Source organism: Engystomops pustulosus, chromosome 6, assembly GCF_040894005.1.
Source record: "Engystomops pustulosus chromosome 6, aEngPut4.maternal, whole genome shotgun sequence".
NCBI lineage: Eukaryota > Metazoa > Chordata > Amphibia > Anura > Leptodactylidae > Engystomops > Engystomops pustulosus.
The window spans coordinates 27,754,021-27,776,864 of NC_092416.1; the positions used below are offsets into that span (position 1 = coordinate 27,754,021).

The window sequence follows — 22,844 nt, forward strand, 5'->3', positions numbered from 1 at the left end:
TGGCAAGTACATGCACTGCAGAAACTACAGCCACCAGCAGATCAACCAGAAATCAAATATATAGAACGCTACTGTAGGCGTAAGTAAGCTCTTTGTATTCTCCTATGGCTATTTTCTAGGCAAGTATCAAAGCACACTACTATGCCAGATGAGATGACACTGAGTTAGTGCCTAATTGAAATCCAACCCCTACTAAATTTTCCCACTTCGGTCTTTGCTATGGATATGTGTGCCACTAAGAGCTAAACACAACGGTAGCAAGTCCCCCTGCTAATTCCTCACAAAATGGTACTAGATGCAAATTAAAATAAAAAAAGTATAACGTTATTGTAGCCCTAAGAAGGGCTGTTGGGTTCTTGGAGAATCACTCCTGCCTAACAGTAAGCTAATAGAACACCCTAACGCTTTCCCTGACCAGCAGCAGCTCTCTCCCTAGCGGCATCCAGACACAGAATGATCCGAGCAGCGCGGGCAGCGGCTAGTCTATCCCAGGGTCACCTGATCTGGCCAGCCAACCACTGCTATCGACGTGTAAGGGTACCACGTCATGCTGGGTGGAGTGCAGAGTCTCCTGGCTTGTGATTGGCTCTGTTTCTGGCCGCCAAAAAGCAAAACGGCGGGAGCTGCCATTTTCTCGAGCGGGCGAAGTATTCGTCCGAGCAACGAGCAGTTTCGAGTACCCTAATGCTCGACCGAGCATCAAGCTCGGACGAGCATGTTCGCTCATCTCTAAACCATACCTTTGTCTATGACAGTAGCAGCAGGACTGTGAAATTTATATTCCACAATTATAGCTCCGGGGGCGCGTCCTCTCACTGCTGTGTTCTGTGCTCTACATACTGTCCCTGGAGACCTTTGTGTGGGTTGTCAATAGCTGCTGGACAATGGAAAATGTATTACAAGTGTGCAGCTCCTCACACTGCTGTTCACTGTGCTTTTGTGCAGTTTTTGTGCAGTTTTGGGAAGTTCAGCTTATTTTTTTAAACATTCAATCTGATCTTGCAGCATCATGAGCTTGGGGAAGGTTTAATGCAGAGAGCTAAGAGAACAACAGTGTCAGGACACGCACCCAGTGCTTTAGAAGAAGCTCCAATACTGGGATAAAAATCAGTTTATTTCACAGTCCTGCTGGTACTAACAGTATACGAAAATGTGTGACTAAACATCTCAAAATAGGGAACCGTCACTGCCCACAAGAATAGCTGCAAAATCAGATGGTAATGGAGTCTGCCAATAGTAAATAATTAGTAAAAGTGAGGAACTACAAGGAAAAACAACACAAATTTACCTTTCCCCAGTTCCAGCTCTGGTGCTCTGGGATTTTCGGCTATTATTGTTTAGAAAGTGATCACGTCAGATTTATTGTGCATGTAACTATGAAGCCAATCACTGGCCTCATCAGCCATGTCCAATGTATTAACATGTAGCCATTGAGCTAGTAATTGTGCTCAATAGTCATGTAGTTATCACTTCTACTATGACAGGGACCAGAGCAGCTGTGCTGGAACTTGCAGATGAAATGTGGTTGTTTTTCTTGTTCTTTCGTAAAGCTGCAATTTTTAACCCTTTAACCATGTAGAATAAATTTGGGCGTCGTAGTTCTACAATAATTGAAACAGAACAAGGTAGTGGTCAAGTGTTTTTGAGCTTTTTTTTTGTATGCATGTACATGTTAGCCGCATCTTGAGCCTCTGCCAGACCCCAGGGCTCTGCGGCTGATGATCGTGGGCAGGATGGGCTGATCTTGGGATGGCGCAGCAGCACTTCTGGAGTGTACTCTATTAATTCAACACTTTCTTTAAACAAGAAGCACATTAACCTTAATGGTTTGTAAACGAATGAGACCAAACGGCCTGATCTGCATACAAACCTCATTAGAATTGGGAAATTTCTATCAAGGACGGCTGGGAGGTAGAGACGCCAGCGCTCACACAAGAACCATAAAAATGCATCATTACCTAATGCAACCTGACGGTGTGGCGGGCCCGGCTCGTGGGGACACTGCGGCCGCCCTGGATCCAGCACCCCGGAGAGCCACCACTAGAAGCTAAGAGGCATCGGGCCAGGGAAGAGCATTAGGTTAATAGCAGCAATTACACATTTTATATGCGAGTGCTGGAAGCTTCCCAGTGTGATAGACCAGGCAGCGGTTGTGACAATGGATGCACTGATGTAGACTCGTACAGGAGACATGAGTGACCCTGCTGCCGACTGCATCATTGTCCAGGCTATGTGTAACCACAGCCCAGACCAACCTCGTGTACTGCCCAGAACTTCCTGAGTACTGCCCAGACCTGCCTCGTGTACTGCCCAGACCTGCCTCGTGTACTGACCAGACCTGCCTCGTGTACTGACCAGACCTGCCTCGTGTACTGACCAGACCTGCCTCGTGTACTGACCTGACCTGCCTCGTGTACTGACCAGACCTGCCTCGTGTACTGACCAGACCTGCCTCGTGTACTGACCAGACCTGCCTCGTGTACTGACCAGACCTGCCTCGTGTACTGACCAGACCTGCCTCGTGTACTGACCAGACCTGCCTCGTGTACTGACCAGACCTGCCTCGTGTACTGACCAGACCTGCCTCGTGTACTGACCAGAACTTCCTGAGTACAGCCCAGACCTGCCTCGTGTACTGACCAGACCTGCCTCGTGTACTGACCAGACCTGCCTCGTGTACTGACCAGAACTTCCTGAGTACAGCCCAGACCAACCTCATGTATTCTCAGCCCTGCCCAGTTGGTTTCCTAACAACATTTGAGAAAAGACAGACCTCATACGGAAGTCATCCACGTGCCATACATTATTTTGCGGATCCATTGACTTTTATGGAGGTCTGTGGTCCGTATGTGAGAAAAAATATAGTCCATACTGCAATTTTATTGTCCCAGTCTCCACATCAGTAAAAAAAAAAACCAACGTGTGGACATACCCATAGATATCAATGTCGATCTACAAGAAAAACGGATACAGACAGTTTGTTACAATGTATCAGTGTGTAAAGTATAAATTTCGTGATTACACAGAGAGCTGACGGACCTTGGACGGGCCCATTCCAGGATCAACCTGTCTCCAGTTTCTTTCCTCCTGAGTGATGGATATAACCGTGAACCCTGCCGCTGCTCACTTTTATCCCAGGACATGTGCGGGCCCGTAAAACCATCACCACATTAGTGGGTGTCCGCTGAAGGACGCAGGCAATGTGCTGTGAAGTGATCAGATCTCATAAAAACAAATAATAAAGGAGAATAATTAGGACAATGTTTTAGCCGGCGGATTACGGCGGATCACAACGCGGGCCGGGAGGAGAGATGGCGGCGTCTGCACCGCGCAGGTCTCATCCCCAGCACCGACTAATTGAGAGTTCATCGCTATCTTGTCATTTAAATAGCAGATTTATAAAGGTTACTCTCTAATGCCGGGATTCATTGTCTGTCCACACGTTTACCACGTCCCGGCCGCCTGACACACATTAAATGTTACAATTACAAGGAATAATCATCACTCGCTCTCTGCCAGTTATAGATTTACTCTCAATTTGATAACAATGCTTTACCTAATTCTCATTTTCCGCTGCTTGAGGTGGCTCCGGTTTTAATGTATTACAATCTATGTAATATTAATGGAAATAGAGCCGGTGAAAATCAGCCTCCATAATGCCACCATCCATTATCATAACGGGAGCTTCACCTTCCTGCATCACCGGCAAAATGAAGAGCGAAGCAAGATGGAAATGACCTGTGTGTCTCATAGACTCCCGTGTCCCTGTCCTCTATCCCAGCCCGTCATTCTCCTATACTAGAGGTGTCAGTGTGTCCCTGTCCTGTACCCCAAGTGTCATCATGTCACTATCTTGTACCCCCAAGTGTTGATATGTCACCATTCTGTACCCCGTGTGTCATAATGTTACTATCCTGTAGCCCAAGTGTCAGCGTGTCCCTGTCCTGTCCACCAAGTGTCAGCGTGTCCCTGTCCTGTCCCCCAAGTGTCAGCGTGTCCCTGTCCTGTCCCCCCAAGTGTCAGCGTGTCCCTGCCCTGTCCCCCCAAGTGTCAGCGTGTCCCTGTCCTGTCCCCCCAAGTGTCAGCGTGTCCCTGTCCTGTCCCCCCAAGTGTCAGCGTGTCCCTGTCCTGTCCCCCCAAGTGTCAGCGTGTCCCTGTCCTGTCCCCCCCAAGTGTCAGCGTGTCCCTGTCCTGTCCCCCCCAAGTGTCAGCGTGTCCCTGCCCTGTCCCCCCAAGTGTCAGCGTGTCCCTGTCCTGTCCCCCCCAAGTGTCAGCGTGTCCCTGCCCTGTCCCCCCAAGTGTCAGCGTGTCCCTGTCCTGTCCCCCCCAAGTGTCAGCGCGTCCCTGTCCTGTCCCCCCAAGTGTCAGTGTGTCCCTGTCCTGTCCCCCCAAGTGTCAGCGTGTCCCTGCCCTGTCCCCCAAGTGTCAGCGTGTCCCTGTCCTGTCTCCCCAAGTGTCAGTGTGTCCCTGTCCTGTCCCCCAAGTGTCAGCGTGTCCCTGTCCTGTCTCCCCAAGTGTCAGCGTGTCCCTGTTCTGTCCCCCCCAAGTGTCAGCGTGTCCCTGTTCTGTCCCCCCCAAGTGTCAGCGTGTCCCTGTCCTGTCCCCCAAGTGTCAGCGTGTCCCTGACCTGTCCCCAAGTGTCAGCGTGTCCCTGTCCTGTCCCCCCAAGTGTCAGCGTGTCCCTGTCCTGTCCCCCCAAGTGTCAGCGTGTCCCTGTCCTGTCCCCCCAAGTGTCAGCGTGTCCCTGTCCTGTCCCCCCAAGTGTCAGCGTGTCCCTGTCCTGTCCCCCAAGTGTCAGCGTGTCCCTGTCCTATCCCCCAAGTGTCAGCGTGTCCCTGTCCCGTCCCCCAAGTGTCAGCGTGTCCCTGTCCTATCCCCCAAGTGTCAGTGTGTCCCTGTCCTATCCCCCAAGTGTCAGCATGTCCCTGTCCTGTCCCCCAAGTGTCAGTGTGTCCCTGTCCTGTCCTCCAAGTGTCAGCGTGTCCCTGTCCTGCCCCCCAAGTGTCAGCGTGTCCCTGTCCTATCCCCCAAGTGTCAGCGTGTCCCTGTCCTATCCCCCAAGTGTCAGTGTGTCCCTGTCCTATCCCCCAAGTGTCAGCATGTCCCTGTCCTGTCCCCCAAGTGTCAGTGTGTCCCTGTCCTGTCCTCCAAGTGTCAGCGTGTCCCTGTCCTGCCCCCCAAGTGTCAGCATGTCCCTGCTATTGAACCTCCTATTACTTGGCTTTGATTACACCAGAAAGATTTTCCAAACTTCTGTTGAATTTTCAGAATTGCGGGTGCACGTTCCTGCGTAGTTATGGGCTATAAAAGTATCTGAAAGCCTTGATAAATGTGGTTGTGAATCATCTAAGATGTATTTTTAGGCCAAAAATCCAAACACATTGATAAATCTGCCCCAAATATCGGAATATAATAAGATGATTATTTTCATTTGCCAATTAGGTTATTAATGATGACATGAATGTTCTCTGTCCTCCTCCCACTGTAAGCCACAACTACAAATGATTAGGAACCTACTTACATACTAAGTGATGGATTTATGAAATTGGGGGTCCTCCAAAATCCAAGCTCTGGTTAAGGGAGGGACTTTAGTCAAATGTACAATAAGAGGCAGCGAATGGGGGCAGCAGGAGATATTCTGTACAATGCGCCGCTCATTATCTCACACATGAAGGTAAAACTTTAAAAGCCGAAATAAAAATCTGCAGCATCTTATAAATCCAGGCCTGAAAAGGACAAGGCTCGAGGACTTCACCTAATTTGTACACATCGTGCAAAAGTAATTTGTCCCAATTTTATGAGAAGATTAACAAGGTGTCCGGTTTTTCCCCGTTTTTATATGTGACATTTCCCAAAGACTATGAAACTAAATACATTTCACAGAAAACAGTAAAATGTTTAAAGTGAATGTTGACCTTCATCGATCGCCTGACATTGAGAAGTTAGTGGGTAATAGCGGTGGTGGGTACCGGGACCCCAATAATCACTAGAATGAAGAGGCCTCTAGCTCAGTATATAGAATAATTCTCTAGTTCTGTCTTTTGACTTCAGGGTTTGTTCTCCCGAAACTTGTATTTGTCTCCCAATCTTACATTTATTGCCCTTGTGGGGTATCGAAAGGGAACCTGTCACCAGCAGACCCATTTTTAGCACTCCCCCAGTCCCCACAGAGCATAGTACATACACTGCCAAAGTGTTTTTGTATATAAAATAGGTTTTACAGAAAAAAAGATGTTATATTGTACCTTTCATTAGCATCTGCTGTGTGACTAGGCAGTTGCCAATTGGGAGGGGCTGGAAAGGAGCAGTCCCCCCCACCCTTGGGAAACATGTGACCTTTTCAAATATATGAATAACTCCCCACACTCGGGATTAGCTGTAGAGGAGCAGGGGGCGTCGCTAAGCCAAGTGATGGGTGTTTTCATATTTTTAAAAATGTCACATGGAGTAGCTGTTTCCCAAGGGTGGGGGGGAGCTGCTCCTTTCCAGACCCTCCCATTTGGCAACTGCCTAGCCACACAGCAGATGCTAATGAAAGGTACAATATAACATATCTTTTTTTCTGTAAAACCAATTTTTTATACAAAAACACTTTGGCAGTGTATGCACTATGCTCTGTGGGGACTGGGGGAGTGCTAAAAATGGCTCTCCTGGTGACAGGTTCCCTTTAAGGTTCTTTACTTTACAGGAAGGTGCCTGAGCAAAAGGTTCCAAGCTGAAAGTTCCTGTGAAGATGTGCGTCTGCTCTGGGGTTTCCTGTTCAGATTTTGGCTTGTTCATCTGACATTGAATCTGTTCTTCCTGCCCTTATCCATCACCTGATTAAAGATCTCTGACTGCCTTGATCTCGGGTTGCCCACTAACCTCAACCTTAGTCACTGAATGGATACGGATTCAAGATGTAGCAACCTGGTGGTTCACCGCAGTACACCCTTAAAGGAAATGTACCATAAAATACCATAATGATAAACCGGGGACACTTACTCATAGATCCAGGCACCGTGACTTTGGTAATCTTCTTATATTTGTTATTCATGGCCTCCTTCCTTCGAAAATAAAATGTTAAAATTATGTTAATGAGCCAGAAGGGCTCCTGGGATTGTTACAGGAGCCCTTACACGCTTTACTTCCTCTGCCTGATGTAATCTCACATAGTGGGAGAAGGGAAGTTCTCCTGCACAGTGTAACAGCCTGTGAAGCTATAGAACTCAGACTCATTAGCATAATTGGAAAAAAATTGATTTTAGAAGGAAGGAGGCCATGGATAACAAATATAAGATTAGCACAGTCACATTCCCTGGATCTATGAGTAAGCGTTCCTGGTTTATCATGATGGAATTTGATTCGGTAGATTTCCTTTGAAGGGTTTGGGAGTAGAAACCAAAAAAAAGCCTATTAGAATGTACCCTTAGAAGTAGGTCAAAGTCAAAGTAGGTCAGTGTCAATCTTATTCAGTGCCACAATGGGTTTCCACTCGTCTCGTTACAATGTAGCAGTTTCCTCTTTCTTTTCCTTATATCACCTTGTACTTGTATTTTGTTCAGTTATGACAAAGGTGACCATTTAATCTGGGTTTATTATATATCTTTTCTTATTCATGTCGCTTTTTCTAAAATTAAAAAAAGTTGTTTTATAAAGTGCAAATTTCAACAATTATTTTGTGCTTTGCTAAACTGGAGCCAACACATCATCAATTTTCTAGTGCGTGTTCATCTTCTGTACATAAGTAATACAATACAATTCACTCCATTTCTTAAATTTAAGCTGAACACAAAAAAATATACTTGGACCTCCTTTCGTCATCCCATTCGTTATCTATTTATCTCAAATCACAACAAAAACCGAGAAATATAAGAATACCGTAAGTCTTTTATGTGTGTCCAAAATGATCGGCCATCACCATGGGTTTGGTTATAAGACAACTGGCTGCAGGAGCATCCGCCCTCTGCAGCAGGACATAAGATTGTTAAGCCCCACCCTTTGGATTAGCCACACCCTCTAGTTAGCCACATTAGGAAGGACCTGGGGGTACTAGTAGATCATAAATTGAATAACAGCATGCAATGTCAAGCAGCTGTCTCTAAAGCCAGTAGGATCTTGTCATGTATCAAAAGTGGCATGGACTCTCATGATAGGGATGTAATATTACCACTATACAAGGCATTTGTTCGGCCACACCTGGAATATGCTGTCCAGTTCTGGGCACCGGTCCATAAAAAGGAGGCCCTGGAGCTGGAGAGGGTTCAACGTAGAGCCACAAAACTGATAAGGGGTAAGGAGGGTCTTAGTTATGAGGAAAGATTAAAACAACTAGATTTATTTAGTCTGGAAAAGAGACTACTACAAGGGGACATGATTAATTTATATAAATATATGAATGGTCCATACAAAAAATATGGTGAAAAGTTGTTCCAGATTAAATCAAATCAAAAGACGAGAGGGCACTGTCTCCGCCTGGAGAAATCAAGGTTTAATCACCGGGGACGACAGGGCTTCTTTACTACGAGAACTGTCAATCTGTGGAATAGCCTGCCTCAGGCGCTGGTCACAGCAGGGACAGCAGAGAGCTTCAAGAAGGGTCGAGATGGCTTTTTACACCTAAATAAGATTGACGGTTGTGTTATATAGAATTGTTTCCCCTAAATCCCTTCCTCATCCAATCCCTTCCCTTCCTTGGATGAACTTGATGGACAAGTGTTTTTTTTCAACCGTATGATAAACTATGAATATTAGATAAACCTCTGTTCTCTGCAGCAGTTTTACCAAACAGCTTTACATTTTCTCTATTCCAGTTCTACTATTTGAAGTGGACTACGCAGGTTCAGCTGAATTAGACTCATTACACTTTTTGCCCTCAGTTCTATGGCGGCAGTGAGTCAGGAACTTATCCCAGGAAGATCACACCATGCAAAGAGAATATATAAACCACAACAGTAGGGGGCGTCCTTCTACCTCCATCTCAAGAAGAAAACAGAACTAACACTACAGCAAAGAAGAATTGAAAGCAGAATCCACACGGTTAGTCTTACCTAATGTGACTTCGGATTGCATGGGCATAGTGAGGGCTGGGTGCTTCACCTCACAGCTAAAGAGGGCCTCGTTGTCCACCTGTGGGTTAAGGGTCCAGGTGAGCATTGCTCGAACCTCCACGGTCCCATCGCTCATTGGAAGATGCATTTGGTGGAAGAAATAAGTGGGGTCTGTACTATGGACCCAGCGGGGAAACTCCAGGCTAACCACTGTCTCTGGAATCGCCTCCGTCACGGGGCTTAGCATAGGTCCGTGGTCAGATGTGCGGGATCGGAAGGGGTTTTCTGTGAAAGAGTTCGATCCCCGTTCCTCAGTGTCCAACAATAAAAGTGATTTTTGCATTTTAGTATCATCCATGTCTCGGTTTAGGAGGTTCTTCGACCCCCGGTTATTCATTAGTCCAGCTGCGGCGGGTGGAGGATCCATCATGGGTATAACATCGATCAGCTCACCGTCCCTCTTGAAGTAGACCTAGAAGAAAGACCATCGTGTTACATCAAGGCATCTCATAGATTCCTAAGACATTTTGTCATTATCTACAGCAACATGATATCTACTAATCTAGGTCATGTCATACTGTGCATTCTCTGGAAATAGCATTTTGAATTTAGGTAATAAGCCGGAGGTAATAGGAAATTCTGAATACACATATTGTCAGGAGTCCATTCAGACTGGAGGTGCCTCAGAATCCCAAGTAGTAGTACAAGTGAGAGAAGATACTTTGTAATATACTGTATCTTATCAGAGTAAAGTTCTTCAGGGTTAACCTCAATCCATAAACTTCTCAGTAATATGCCACCATCGTGGGCTTCTGTCCATCTCCCACTAGCAAGATAGAATTCAGCAAAGATTTTGAAGTAAAAGTCACCTTGGTGTGAGCAGGAAAAGTGTCTGATAAGAGGAGAAAGAAGAGGATAAGGAAGAAGAGGAAAGCGGATTGTAGTACTGAAAGGAGATGCCCCTTCTTCTAACTTTTGGTTAGGTCACCATTTATTATTAGTTTTGACCCATTTCCCATTATGGTGCAGATTTATGTAAAAAAATTCAACTTTGTTACGCATCCCAAAAGAGAAAATAATGGTTATCTTATGAATGCAAGAGGGACCAGGAGGTGGACTATTGGGGTATGAAGGACCCCTGATCTGGTAATCAGCTGTGATCAGCACCTATCAAAAAAGTTATTCGTTCAGGAATCGATAATCTGGATAATATGTGTTCACCCAATGACCTTGCAGCTTTAGGTGTGAGCAGAGGATGTCCGCTGAGGAATGAGAGGAGTAAGCAGCTGCTGTCAGCGACGTCCGCACAATGGATGTCTCTCGGCAGAGATGTTACCGGAGCGGTGTGGGGCTTGTTGTGACAGAGAGCAATTGATTAAGATGAGATCACGTCTGCCGCTCCTGACAAGCCGCATCTGTGGACGCCTGCGTCAAAGCGTCTGTTATACACCGGTCTCCATTGATTCTCCTGCGTTATGGATGAGGAATCTGTCAGATCTTTAGTGGGGTCTCCTCTTCCAGGATTGTTCCTCTCCTGTCACATATAAGATTACAGTAGATTTTCCCACGCTGGGAGTAATGGGATGAATAAACATATATATATATAGCAGCCCTGGAAGGTAAGTGTATCTAGAGAGTAAAGCCTGGTGAGACACTGAGGACCTGCATGAACCTCTCGTGTCACATGAGTTGGATTCCCAAATACTAGAGACTCCAATGGACACAGCAGCCAGGAGTCACTGATTGCATCAAAGGGAAAAATGTGTGATTATAGGGGATTACTAGGGGTATATATATATACACAGTACTAGCTGTAGTACCCAGCGTTACCCGGGATAGTAAATAACTGCTCTTAGTTATACCAAAAGTACAATGGGACATTATTGTCTTTAATTAACAGTATGTAAAACCCCACAGAATTAAAATACACTTAAACTGAAGCTTTAGTAAATAATCAAATCTTATCCTCCCCGAAATAAAGATGTTTTTTTAAAAATGTTTTTAGAAAGCAGTTCAACCATCCCTAAATTGTCTCTCTATGTGCCTATAAACTTTCACATTGTTTCCAAAATTATCTCACAGAGTATACAAATCACCCTATGTGAGTGCGTATTTCTCAGTGCTTATTCATTTTTTTAAATGTCCTTCACAGCTTGAACCACGAGTCTTCAGTCTGTCACACAAAGCCAATGGGGCTTATTTACTAAGGGTCGCGGATTGCACTTTAGTCGGACTGTTCGCCGTTTCGCTGGGATTGTGTCGCACATGATCGTTTTTTGGCGCAGCTGCGACGGCTTTCATGCAACAGGAACCGGGGGATCGGCCGTCAGAAGATCCAACTGATTCGGACTGAGCGCGGGATTTAAATTTCAAATTGTGTCGCAAGACAATGCACTTACATGCACCAGGAAGAAGGTGAACTTTGTCGGACCTGAGCAGGGAAGCGGCACATGCAGGATATCGGGCGCACGATCTTAGTGAATCGCAATCGTCTGACAATGCACTTTCGGTGAACTCCAGTGGCCGGGTAAGTAAATGTGCCCCAATGTCTCTCTCAGCTCCCTCATTCCCCTCTCCCTCAGGAATTCTCTACAGCAAGTCACACATAGCCAACACCTCTCAACTCCATCATTTCCCCTCCTCCAGAAATTCTCTTCAGCAAGCCACACACAGCCTATGTCTCTCAACGCCATCATCGCCACTCCCTCAGGAATTCTCTTCAGCGAGCCACACACAGCCTATGTCTCTCAGCTCCATCATTCCCCCTCCCTCAGGAATTCTCTACACACTGCCAATGTCTCTTAATTTCTTCATATCCCTTCCCTCAGGAATTCTCTTCAGGGAGTCATATACTGCCAATGTATCTCTTTAAGTGTATTCGTTAGCAAATAATTGTGAAGCGTCTGTAAAAATTCCGACTCAATACATAGTCTATATGTGTTCTGTATATGAGTTACATTACAATCCACTTATTAAATTAAAACTATATACAAAACACAAAATGTTGTGATTGTAAATGTGAGTTGTGGGTTCCTTTAGTGGAGATACATAGACACATACACACAGCTTGTATTATACTCTATTGCTATTTATTGTATGAGGTATCTGGCCACATAGGATTCAATCAATTTAAAAAAGTTACAAATATACAAAAAATAAAACCCCTGAAAATTCAAACTACCCCCCTTTCCCTAGAGTACACCTAACAATAACAAACAAAAATCATACATCTTGTATTCCCACATACCAAAATGCCAGATCTTAATAAAGTCATAGATTTCCCAAAATGGTATCAATAAAAATCTCAACTTGTGCCTCCCCCCAAAAAATGACACCTTAACCAACTTAACCGAAACTAACCAAACTATGAAAACTTCAAAAGCGTGAGAAAATGGGGATTTTAAAAAGTAGCAAAACTATATATCTGGAATCTTTGTGAATGTACTGTCCAAAGAAAAGAGGAGATGTGTAATTTGGACCCTTTCATGACAGACCTAAACACACAGCTGCTAAAAAATGGTACAACTGTGGTTCGTTGTGTGGATTTTATATGAGCTTTCAGCTATTTAGCCATAAAAAAACCTCCAAATTAATGTGAAAATCCGCAGAGAAAAGCAAATTTTAGAGGCTTCAGAGTAAGGGTCAATTCAGGTGCCCCATATATTTGGTTCTATAGCACCTAGGAACATGCTTCTGGTGTCATTTTAAAGACAAGAATCTAATTCTACACATCTCACCAAGCTTGTGGCTCTATAACCTCAGAACTGTTGATAAAGGCAAAAAAAGGCAAGAATTGGATTTTTTTGCAACTATGTCTGTATCTCAGATTCTGTAGATCACACAAGCCTGATGTGGGCTGAAAGATGAGATGTTTATCTGTAATATGACATCAGTTGTATTTTTCTAGTTGCTATAGAACAAAAGAAGGGGGCAACTGAAGTGACACTCCTCCTGCAGCATCTAAAGTTGACTCATTGGAGGCAAATATGACTCTTCTGTGCTCATTTTCACATGCCTTTGGAGGAAATTTTTACTATAGGTAAATTGATGAGATGTGAAATATACCGTATATACTCGTGTATAAGCCAAGTTCTCCTCCTGGGCGGCGCCTAGCATGACGTCAGCAGAGGCGCGTTATACTATGCGCCTGCCAGCCGGGAGAGGACGGGGTGGCTGTATACTACTGGGGGCAGGGTGGGGTGGCTGTATACTACTGGGGGCAGACTGAGGTGGCTGTATACTACTGAGGGGCAGGCTGGGCTGGCTGTATACTACTGGGGGCAGGCTGGGCTGGCTGTATACTACTGAGGGGCAGGCTGGGCTGGCTGTATACTACTGGGGGCAGACTGAGGTGGCTGTATACTACTGAGGGGCAGGCTGGGCTGGCTGTATACTACTGGGGGCAGGCTGGGCTGGCTGTATACTACTGAGGGGCAGGCTGGGCTGGCTGTATACTACTGGGGGCAGGCTGTGCTGGCTGTATACTACTGGGGGTAGGCTGGGGTGGCTGTATACTACTGGGGGCAGGCTGGGCTGGCTGTATACTACTGGGGGCAGGCTGAGGTGGCTGTATACTACTGGGGGCAGGCTGGGCTGGCTGTATACTACTGGGGGTAGGCTGGGCTGGCTGTATACTACTGGGGGCGTGCTGGGCTGGCTGTATACTACTGGAGGCAGGCTGGGCTGGCTGTATACTACTGGAGGCAGGCTGGGCTGGCTGTATACTACTGGAGGCAGGCTGGGCTGGCTGTATACTACTGGAGGCAGGCTGGGCTGGCTGTATACTACTGGAGGCAGGCTGGGCTAGCTGTATACTACTGGGGGCAGGCTGAGGTGGCTGTATACTACTGGGGGCAGGCTGTATACTACCTGGGGCTAGCTGGGCTGGCTGTATACTACTGTGGGCAGGCTGGGGTGGCTGTATACTACTGGGGGCAGGCTGTATACTACTGGGGGCAAGCTGGGCTGGCTGTATACTACTGGGGGCAAGCTGGGCTGGCTGTATACTACTGGGGGCAAGCTGTATACTACTGGGGGCAAGCTGGGCTGGCTGTATACTACTGGAGGCAGGCTGTATACTACTGGAGGCGGGCTGGGGTGGCTGTATACTACTGGGGGCAGGCTGTATGCTACTGGGGGCAGGCTGGGCTGGCTGTATACTACTGGGGGCTGGCTGGCTGTATACTACAGGGGGCAGGCTGGCTGTATACTACTGGGGGTAGGCTGTATACTACTGGGGGCAGGCTGGCTATATACTACTGGGGACTTGCTGGCATTATACTGGGGGAGGAGGGGGGCTGTGATCAATGCATTTCCCACCCTCGGCTCATACTTGAGTCAATAGGTTTTCCCAGTTTTTGGTGGTAAAATTAGGGGTCTCGGCTTATACTCGGGTCGGCTTATACTTGAGTATATACGGTAATAGAAAATTCTAGAAAGAACAGTTTATGCCCCAGCAGGGTTACTAGTTTAATTGTGTAAAATCTGGCAACATTTTCCTTTTAAATGGGTAAAGTTGGCTGAAATGCCCAACAATGTAGCATAAAGAAGCCTCCTAAATCTTCCCCAGTGGCAGATACCAGTCGTGAGAAGGGTTATGGATGTTGGATTGTAACATTTCCCTTCTATATGTTCTTGGAGTGAGAAGGTGACATTACTCTTCTCCCAAGACATATAAGGGATTATAGGGACAGGCAGTGGGAGGAATGGGCAGTCGGCTTGTTTTCTGTGAATGGCCAGTGTAAATTTCTGCAAAACCCATTGACAAATTGCTGAAGGAGAAAGTGTCATCACTCCATCCATGAGGATAGTGGAAGGTAATTACACAATGACTCCTTTATGCTCCGGTGACCAATAAGACATCCATAAACACTAAAAAAAAGGTCCAATCCAGTCCCAGTGGGGACCTTATAAACCTGATATGATCTTTTCTGGTCAGCGAGCTTCGCTTCCCGTCCTTTGTGTAAACCATTCATCCGTGAGCTGCTCTCCTCAATCTGAGATTATTGTAGAAATGATGCAGCGTCCTCCTGTCATGGTCCATGTGATATTTCTTCGTATTGTTACAATTTAAGGAAATTTTCTGCTGAAGTGAACAAGTGACGTCACATCTTCTCCGCATCCAGAAAGATTCCAGGAAACCCGGCCAACAACACTCGGTTTGGCAGTCCACCGCGCTCCGATTGGGAGACACTCCATTTCATCTGTATAATGTTCTTTCCTCATGACTTCTAATGGGATCAGTCAGTATATACACTCTATTTAACACAGAACATGTCTCCACCACTAAACCGTAGCCTGACATGTGAAAACAACCAAACAGGTAGCAGCGGTGTGACCGGCACAGCTGGAGATTTACATCCAGCTTCTGATACGGCTGGATGAAGACGATGGAGGAACTCTAGGAATGAAACGTCAATGAATTAACCTCCCCATCAACAGAATTAATCCGTTTCCTCTCAACGATCAGTCAAACAGCTGTCGATGAAGTCGAATTAATTCTCCAAGCTCAGATCTTGTCGTAGGGTCTTCACTGTCCTTCCATATTCCCGGGACAAGTCTTTACATTTTGCCAATTGAAACCTTTAATGTCTAAAAATTGATTTTCCCAGAATTCAAACTCTGGATTATAGGATTAGTGGACGAGTGCGGAGAAGGCCTCGTATGTCCGTGATTTACTGCTGCCGCCTCCCGAGCAAGTTGACTTTAATAATAACTATTTATTAATCACAAAAGCCTCATAAATTTAATAGATGTTATACCCCGAGGAGCCCGGACATGAGCAGCTGCCTATGGACATTTGTACCGACTGTCACTGCAGATTCCTACTAGATTATTATGGGTTTATCCACGCGACCAAGATAGAAGGTTGTTTTCTGTCCATCATGCATGTGAAACATCCACCCACCTGGGCCTGACTCCAGTATGGGGGCAGCTGGATTCCCAGGGACCGGAGCGGCTGGTAGTAGTGCAGCCTAGCACCAGAATATGTCACAATGGCTTGGTCTGGGAAAACAGGTCTAGTACACATCCGCCAGGGTCGGCATGGAGAGGCATAAGGATAGGGAGGCAGGAGAATAGTAAATGGATCCCTCTAGGGCAGTGATGGCGAACCTTTTAGAGGCCGAGTGCCCAAACTGCAACCCAAACCCCCCTTATTTATTGCGAGGTGCCAACCAAAAATTAAAGCAGTAACTTTGCTCCCTGTTCTTCAACAACTTTCGATCATATTGGCCTCCTGAGGACAAGATGGAAAATTTGCATCATTTTAGCTTCTTTCCAGTGTCCCTCTGTAGACCTGTAGGGGCCAGCAGAAGGTCTTCCAAAGATTATTTGGCCCTGTCTACTCATTCTCCCTCTTCCTACAGTCCCAAGTGGCAAAGTAAATATCACTTAAATATATGACATCTTTTAAGTTGCTTGGAACTGCAGGAAGATTCTTTGAGTCCTGCCTGGGGCGATGGCCTGGGTGCCCACACAAAGGGCTCTGAGTGCCACCTCTGGCACCCGTGCCATAGGTTCGCCACCACTGCTCTAGGGCATTCTCAGTGTGTGCGGCAATAGATCCCCAGGTAGATGGTGAAAGGGAGGCAGTGGTGTTAGTGGCAGCCAGGGATCACACTTGGAGACAAAACTCACAGTCTCTTAAATGGCACACAGTGCAATGCAGCAGCAGCTAACAGGCAGTAAACGATCCTCTCTGCATGCACACACAAGGAGTTGGACTGGTTGACTGTATATAGGGACTGTAGCTCAGCTCTAGTCCAGTGGCCAGGGAGCGGGCTAGAAGGAACCTGGATTGGTACTGCTGCTTGGGCAGCAAGGTGGCAGTCTCTTTAGCATTAGCATATAGAGAAAAGGCTTAGGAAGCCATAGTCCTGTCTCCAGACAGGAGCAAAGAGCAATACTGACAGAGAACTCTCTGGAAATCCGGGCAGAGGTAGAATTAATAAACTCTCAGATCTGGGGATTTCCAGAGCCCCAACCAATGACCAGCCTGGGTGCCGCTAATGGTAGAGCTGGCTAAACTCAACCAGCTAACCAGCTAATTAGGGGAACTTCCAGTATTGCAGAGGTACTATTCCTAATGGTAGCATGAAAGAGTTGGCTAAACTCAACCAGCTAACCAGGAGGCTAACTGGAGCTAACTTTTCGTAATAAACTGTCCAGCGGGCCATTACACATGTGCTACGTTTTCATGGATTAGGAACTCTTACCTGTTTTCATGGTTCAATTCCCCCTTTGAACTGAATAGGTCTCATAAGAATGCTGAACATGAATGAGATGTTTCTTGGTCATGAAGAATGGACAGAATTTCTGTTGTGTGTGAGAATACTTGAAAGCTCTTGGCAACCACAGCATGGGATTGTTACCCCAGATACAAGACTTTAAGGAAGATTCTTTTCAGGAACAGTACTTACCATATAGCCATAGGCTATGTCATAAGTATTTGGGTATCTGGGACCAGCACCTATTTTGAGAATGGAAACCCTGTTCAGCAGATGGCCTTGATGGAGGTTTAGTCAAGGAAACCGTTAATAGGTGGACAACTCTACATTCACCCTGGCAATTGGGTAGCAGTCAGGGCATCCTTGTTCTTGGGAAAGCTTGGGCCTGGGTATATCAAGTACTGATGATGTATCATGTGGATATATGTAAAATCCTGTCCACAAGAATACACATGTATCCAGTCTAGACAACACTGTCACCAATTTTCGTTTGTACAGGCAAGATTATTGGGGCTGCCATCTTCCCTGATCGGTAGTAACAGCATTTAGTGACATGCTTTACTGCAGCCTCATGGCCAGAGGTAGCAATGGTCTGGACTCATGAGGTCTATGGAGAGTTTTCTAGGCATACAGGAGGAGCGTATAAGAGGCTGCATCACCTACATAGGTTTTTCATTGTCCAAATAAAGCAAAGTTTATTAAAAAGTTGGCAACTGTTCATTATACAAATATGGAACAAGCAATCTTTAAAGTGTTCCGTGTGCTTTGTAACATACCATGCATGGTGCGGGTACACTGTGCGTCACGTCAATCTATCCCAGCCTTTCAGTATACAGCAATATAGAATAAAACATTCGGCTGAAATCCAGACTATAATCAGATCAAGAGCCGCTCATTTAGACTACAGCGAGTGTAATGGATCCGCTCCCATAACACGTGTCCATTATACCATAATATAGAATCTCTCCCCATACATCCACAGCAGGAGCCACAGTACAAAGTATCTCCTTAGCGGCAATTAAGTGGCGGAAACTCCTTCTCCTTTCTGTTCTGTAGGTGTTACTAGGAGCGTGTTAATAGCGGGTGCTGCTAAGAGAGAACGCGGCTTCAATGGCGTCCGAATAATAGCATTTAACGCCAAATAGCATTTTTTTTTATCTGAATGGCTCAGTAAGTCAGAGGCGGCTTGGACGTGGCTTTCTCTTTCCTTCCCTCTCTAAATAGCGTTGTAACATAGCGATGCATCCGTCACCCGACGCGCTCCGCAGAGGGGGCAAGAGACCGAATTATGCATTCGGATTACAGAGGATGAATAATAGGCAGGATGGAGGCTGCGCTGCACAAAACAAGAGATGCCTTGATTGGAAAGGCTTGTGAGCGGCGCTGAAAGGAGAAGAGGATAAAAGCAGCAACACCGAGCTCGATACCAATCTACAAAGCACATTAAGATGTATTAATTTAGCAGGTCGATTCCGTCAATAGGAGGCTGCTGCCGGGATTGTCACCGCCGTGAAAGGCAACGAGCAGACGGAACAAGAACTCATAATGATGTTTGCTCATTTTTTTCTGCTTTCGTTTTATCTAGAAGTGTCGACTTTGTGGAAATACTTATCACAACAAGCGTGGAGCAGACGTGGAAGTCTCCAGTGACAGGAGCTGAGCTCGCCACGTGCATGACAATAAGAGGCAAGGGGCCGACCACAGAGACATGAATGCAGCTGCTACATGGATGATGGGGGTGATGATGCTGCCAGGCAGACGCACTCACAGTCAGTAGAAAGAAAACACCAAACTATGGACTTATCAATTCCCACAATGTATTTCTACCGTCTTTTTCTACCTAATGGAAGGGCTTATTAACACAAACGTGTTCGGTACATGCAACACACACGGATCGTATGATGACTGCATTTCACAGTTCAAAAACTGGTCTACAGATAGGACTCCAAGCATCATAATTATGTATGATGCAAAGAGTCCCTGTACAGTACTGTACTGAAAATATGATTACAATACAGTGTAGTGGTGTTGGTACTCCTGACATCATGTTTAACTATGATGCTTGGATCCACTTCCCCAGTGCTCAGTGCATAAAATGTGGATACCATACGGTCCGTGTTTCATGGACCAAACACATTGGCGAGAAGGAGCCCAAAAGTAACTTCTAATGCTACAACAATCTGCCACATACAGATTATTCACATTAAAGGTATTTTGAAAGAAACCCTGCTTTGGTATAATAAAGAGTGGAAAAATATTTGGTGGAGCCGTGGTGCAGCCACATACAGAGAAAGAGAAATTTTGGTAAATCATTACAAAAGTATTCATTACTGACTGTATCATGATAACAGTACACAAAACTGTCACTAATTAATCATTTCATAATGATTTATAGGCAAAATCCGTAAACTTGATGTGGCCGCTCCACGGCCGTATTTTTGGCACCCAAAGGGTTTCAAGGGTTGGAGGAACTACATGATCCAATCTTTTGGGAGAAGAGAGGAGAATATTAGTTTTCACCAGTGAGGAATAAAGGTGATGTTGTCTCTTTGTATATTTCCCATCTAATTAGAAGGGAATTCGCATGGAAAGGTTTAAAGGTATAATCACATGATTGCCTCCCCATGTGATGAGGACTGCACTGACCTGGGGAGCTGGCTTCCCTCCGCACACGATACACACTAGGGTGAAGTTCTGCGCCTGGTACCGGCTAAACGGTGCTGGGGTATCCGCAGCGATCACAGCGATAGAAACCGGAGGAGCTGGAGAGACAAAATACAACATCATTACTTATTATATCCAATATGGGAAGAGTCAGAGACATCACCTTCATATTATACAGATTCATAGTAAAATATTATGGCTACTATACAGCACATAATGTCTACACAATTATTTTAGGACATGGACCGCCCTTAGATTAATAGATCTTCTGGCACACCCCTGAGGGCAGTATAACTACCCTGTTTCCCCGAAAATAAGACCAAGTGCACTTTTTTTCAAACTTAGAAATATAATTATTTCCCTTGCAAAAAAGCCCTAGCGGCCGCCATTGCTACAGCTCCCCCTGTGCCATACATCAGTATCAGTAGATCATTTAGATACCACAAGAGGTTGTGACATGGAGGAGGAATTCATGAGATAATAATACTGGCAGCTGGTTGGCAAATGAGATGTAAGCAACTATTTGGACAAGAAGGGCTCGTGTAAGGCAAGTGCTATTCCTAAACATGAGAGATTGGGACCAATGATTCTTATAGAAATGGAGTCACAAGAAATTCAGAGTTTGGAGAGTTAGGGCTCATTCACACGAAGGTAATTGTGCAGCAGCATATCGGTCCTTATTGATGTCTATGGCTCCCGGTCACAGAGCGGTTGGGCATACGTTGCCTCCCCACACCGTGACTGTGCTTGGCGTAATATAGGACATGTCCTATATTTTACCATGTTACGGCGGTGGTCGCTTGCTTCTCTATGGAGAGCAGAAGCGGCGAGCAGCGGTCATCCCTCGTACTACTCTCCAGTGTATATTTGGAGAACATACGTCGTGTGAATGTTAACCTTATAAAGATGTTACAGTTGTTGTTGTTCACTTGATGGTTTGTAAATAAATAATGTTGCTTTTTGTTCATAAATTCCAGGATTATTAGATGTACCAGAGATTCTTGAACATGGAAATAGAGTCACAAGAGTTTCCTGATAGAATTTAGATGTTTATTCTGATGCATGTGATGTCATTACTACAGATTATTGATAAATATTCTATTTTTTTTTTGTTCAACAATAAATGTATATTCTTGTTCTATTGGCAGCTCTCACCACATGGAGGAGCAGGGAACATGGAATAAGTGCTAGAAATCATTAGTACACCAGTTACATGCAGTCTATAGCCTGTGCTGTGTGAGCACTAGGAGTTAATAGCTTATCTGGACAGAGCTGATACAGGTGGGGAAGGGGTGGAGCAGCGAGAGACAGAGAAAGTTCTGTAGAATCACAGACTGAGATGGAGGGACTGATAGGGAACAGGGAGATCTTATACCTCACTATTCTGTGCAGGAGACATCTGTATCTACTGTACACTTCCAGCTCTGCTACATTCACTGTCACATGACCTCCTCCCCTGTGAGCAGGGAGCAGCAGCAGTTCCTCCCCTCCCATGAAACCAACTGAGAAACAAAGTGTAAACAAGCTACAGTCTCATAGGGCTTTACAGTTACTCTTTAAAGGGCACCTACCACCACAAATCTACCTATAAAGGTAGATTGGGTGGTAGGTGGATCATTGGGACGTGAGGATAGCCCTTTTAAGGGCTAATCTTCACGTCCCCGCACTTTTTTGATCACTTTTATTAGATATATATTCAAATTTACTTATGCGGCTACTGGGGCGTGGAGTAGCCGCATCTGAGGTTACACGAGGCGGCTACTCCACGCCCCGGAAGCCACTTTACCCCTCCTACTCACCCATCTTCGGCGCGCAGCTACGCAGAGCCTGCGCGGTCACTGCTCCGAAACAGGCGCGGGCCTGCTCTTCTGCGCATGCGCAGACGGCAGGATCGCTGGACGAGGGCGCGCAGCTACGCGGAGCTCCGCGCCGAAGATGGGTGAGTAGGGTGGGGTAAAGTGGCTACCGGGGCGTGGAGTAGCCGCCTCGTGTAACCTCAGATGCGGCTACTCCACACCCAGTAGCCGCATAAGTAAATTTTAATAAATATCTAATAAAAGTTATCAAAAAAGTGCGGGGACGTGAGGATTAGCCCTTAAAAGGGCTATCCTCACGTCCCAATGATCCACCTACCACCCAATCTACCTTTATAGGTAGATTTGTGGTGGTAGGTTCCCTTTAGGTTCCCAACATCAAAACCAAGCTTAATAAACCAGGGACACTTACTATCCAAGCACTGTGACAGTGGTTATTTTCTTATATTAGATATCCATATATCTAATATACTTCAAAATCAAAATCAAAAATCAACTTTTAAAAACATGTTAATTAGCCCTTAGGGCTCCGTGGGGTGTTACCAGAACCCCTCAGGGCGGCAGATTCACAGGCTGCTACAAAGAGCAGAGCAGATCTCCCCCTCCCTGCACTTCCTGCTCATTGCAACAGACTGTGAATCCAGGCACTTTAACATAAATTTAGAAGTTGATTTTAGAAAGGAGGAGGCCATGGATTTCAAATATAAGAAGATTACTACAGTCACTGTTCCTGGATCTATGAGTCTACCATGTTGACTTTGCTGGTAGATGTTCTTTAAAGTTTTGGGTTAAACTTCTTTAAAGACTTCACAAGTTGTGCTACATGTTTCCAATGAATCTGTTGCACCAATACATCTCGGTCTTACCCCTACATCATCGCTCAGGTACGCTGTTCAAATTAGGTTGTGTAAAAAGCAATCAATCCCCTACCATTTTCATATCCCTTTCTTGCTTTCAGTGAATAGAAACTCTCATGTAAACCTAACAACTACACAACCGTGTCCTGATTTAGGCCTGTTTGCACAGCTGATTGCTTGCTACAATGTATCCAGTAAATGCTATATCAGAATTACATTCTCGCTCCTCATTATGTCAATGTCCAGCACAGG

General features: G+C 45.7%; 1 protein-coding gene across 4 annotated transcripts in view; it reads right to left on the reverse strand.

Annotated features, from left to right (window-relative positions):
* IGSF21 (immunoglobin superfamily member 21) overlaps positions 1-22,844 on the reverse strand; it is a 430,456-nt gene that overhangs the window by 70,489 nt on the left and 337,123 nt on the right. For all 4 annotated transcript variants that reach the window (XM_072155256.1, XM_072155257.1, XM_072155255.1 and 1 more), the window contains exons 5-6: positions 19,904-20,019; positions 9,030-9,501 (exon numbers count right to left, since the gene is read on the reverse strand). In XM_072155256.1, coding sequence (XP_072011357.1) covers positions 9,030-9,501; positions 19,904-20,019 — 588 coding nt within the window. The remainder of the gene's footprint in view (positions 1-9,029; positions 9,502-19,903; positions 20,020-22,844) is intronic.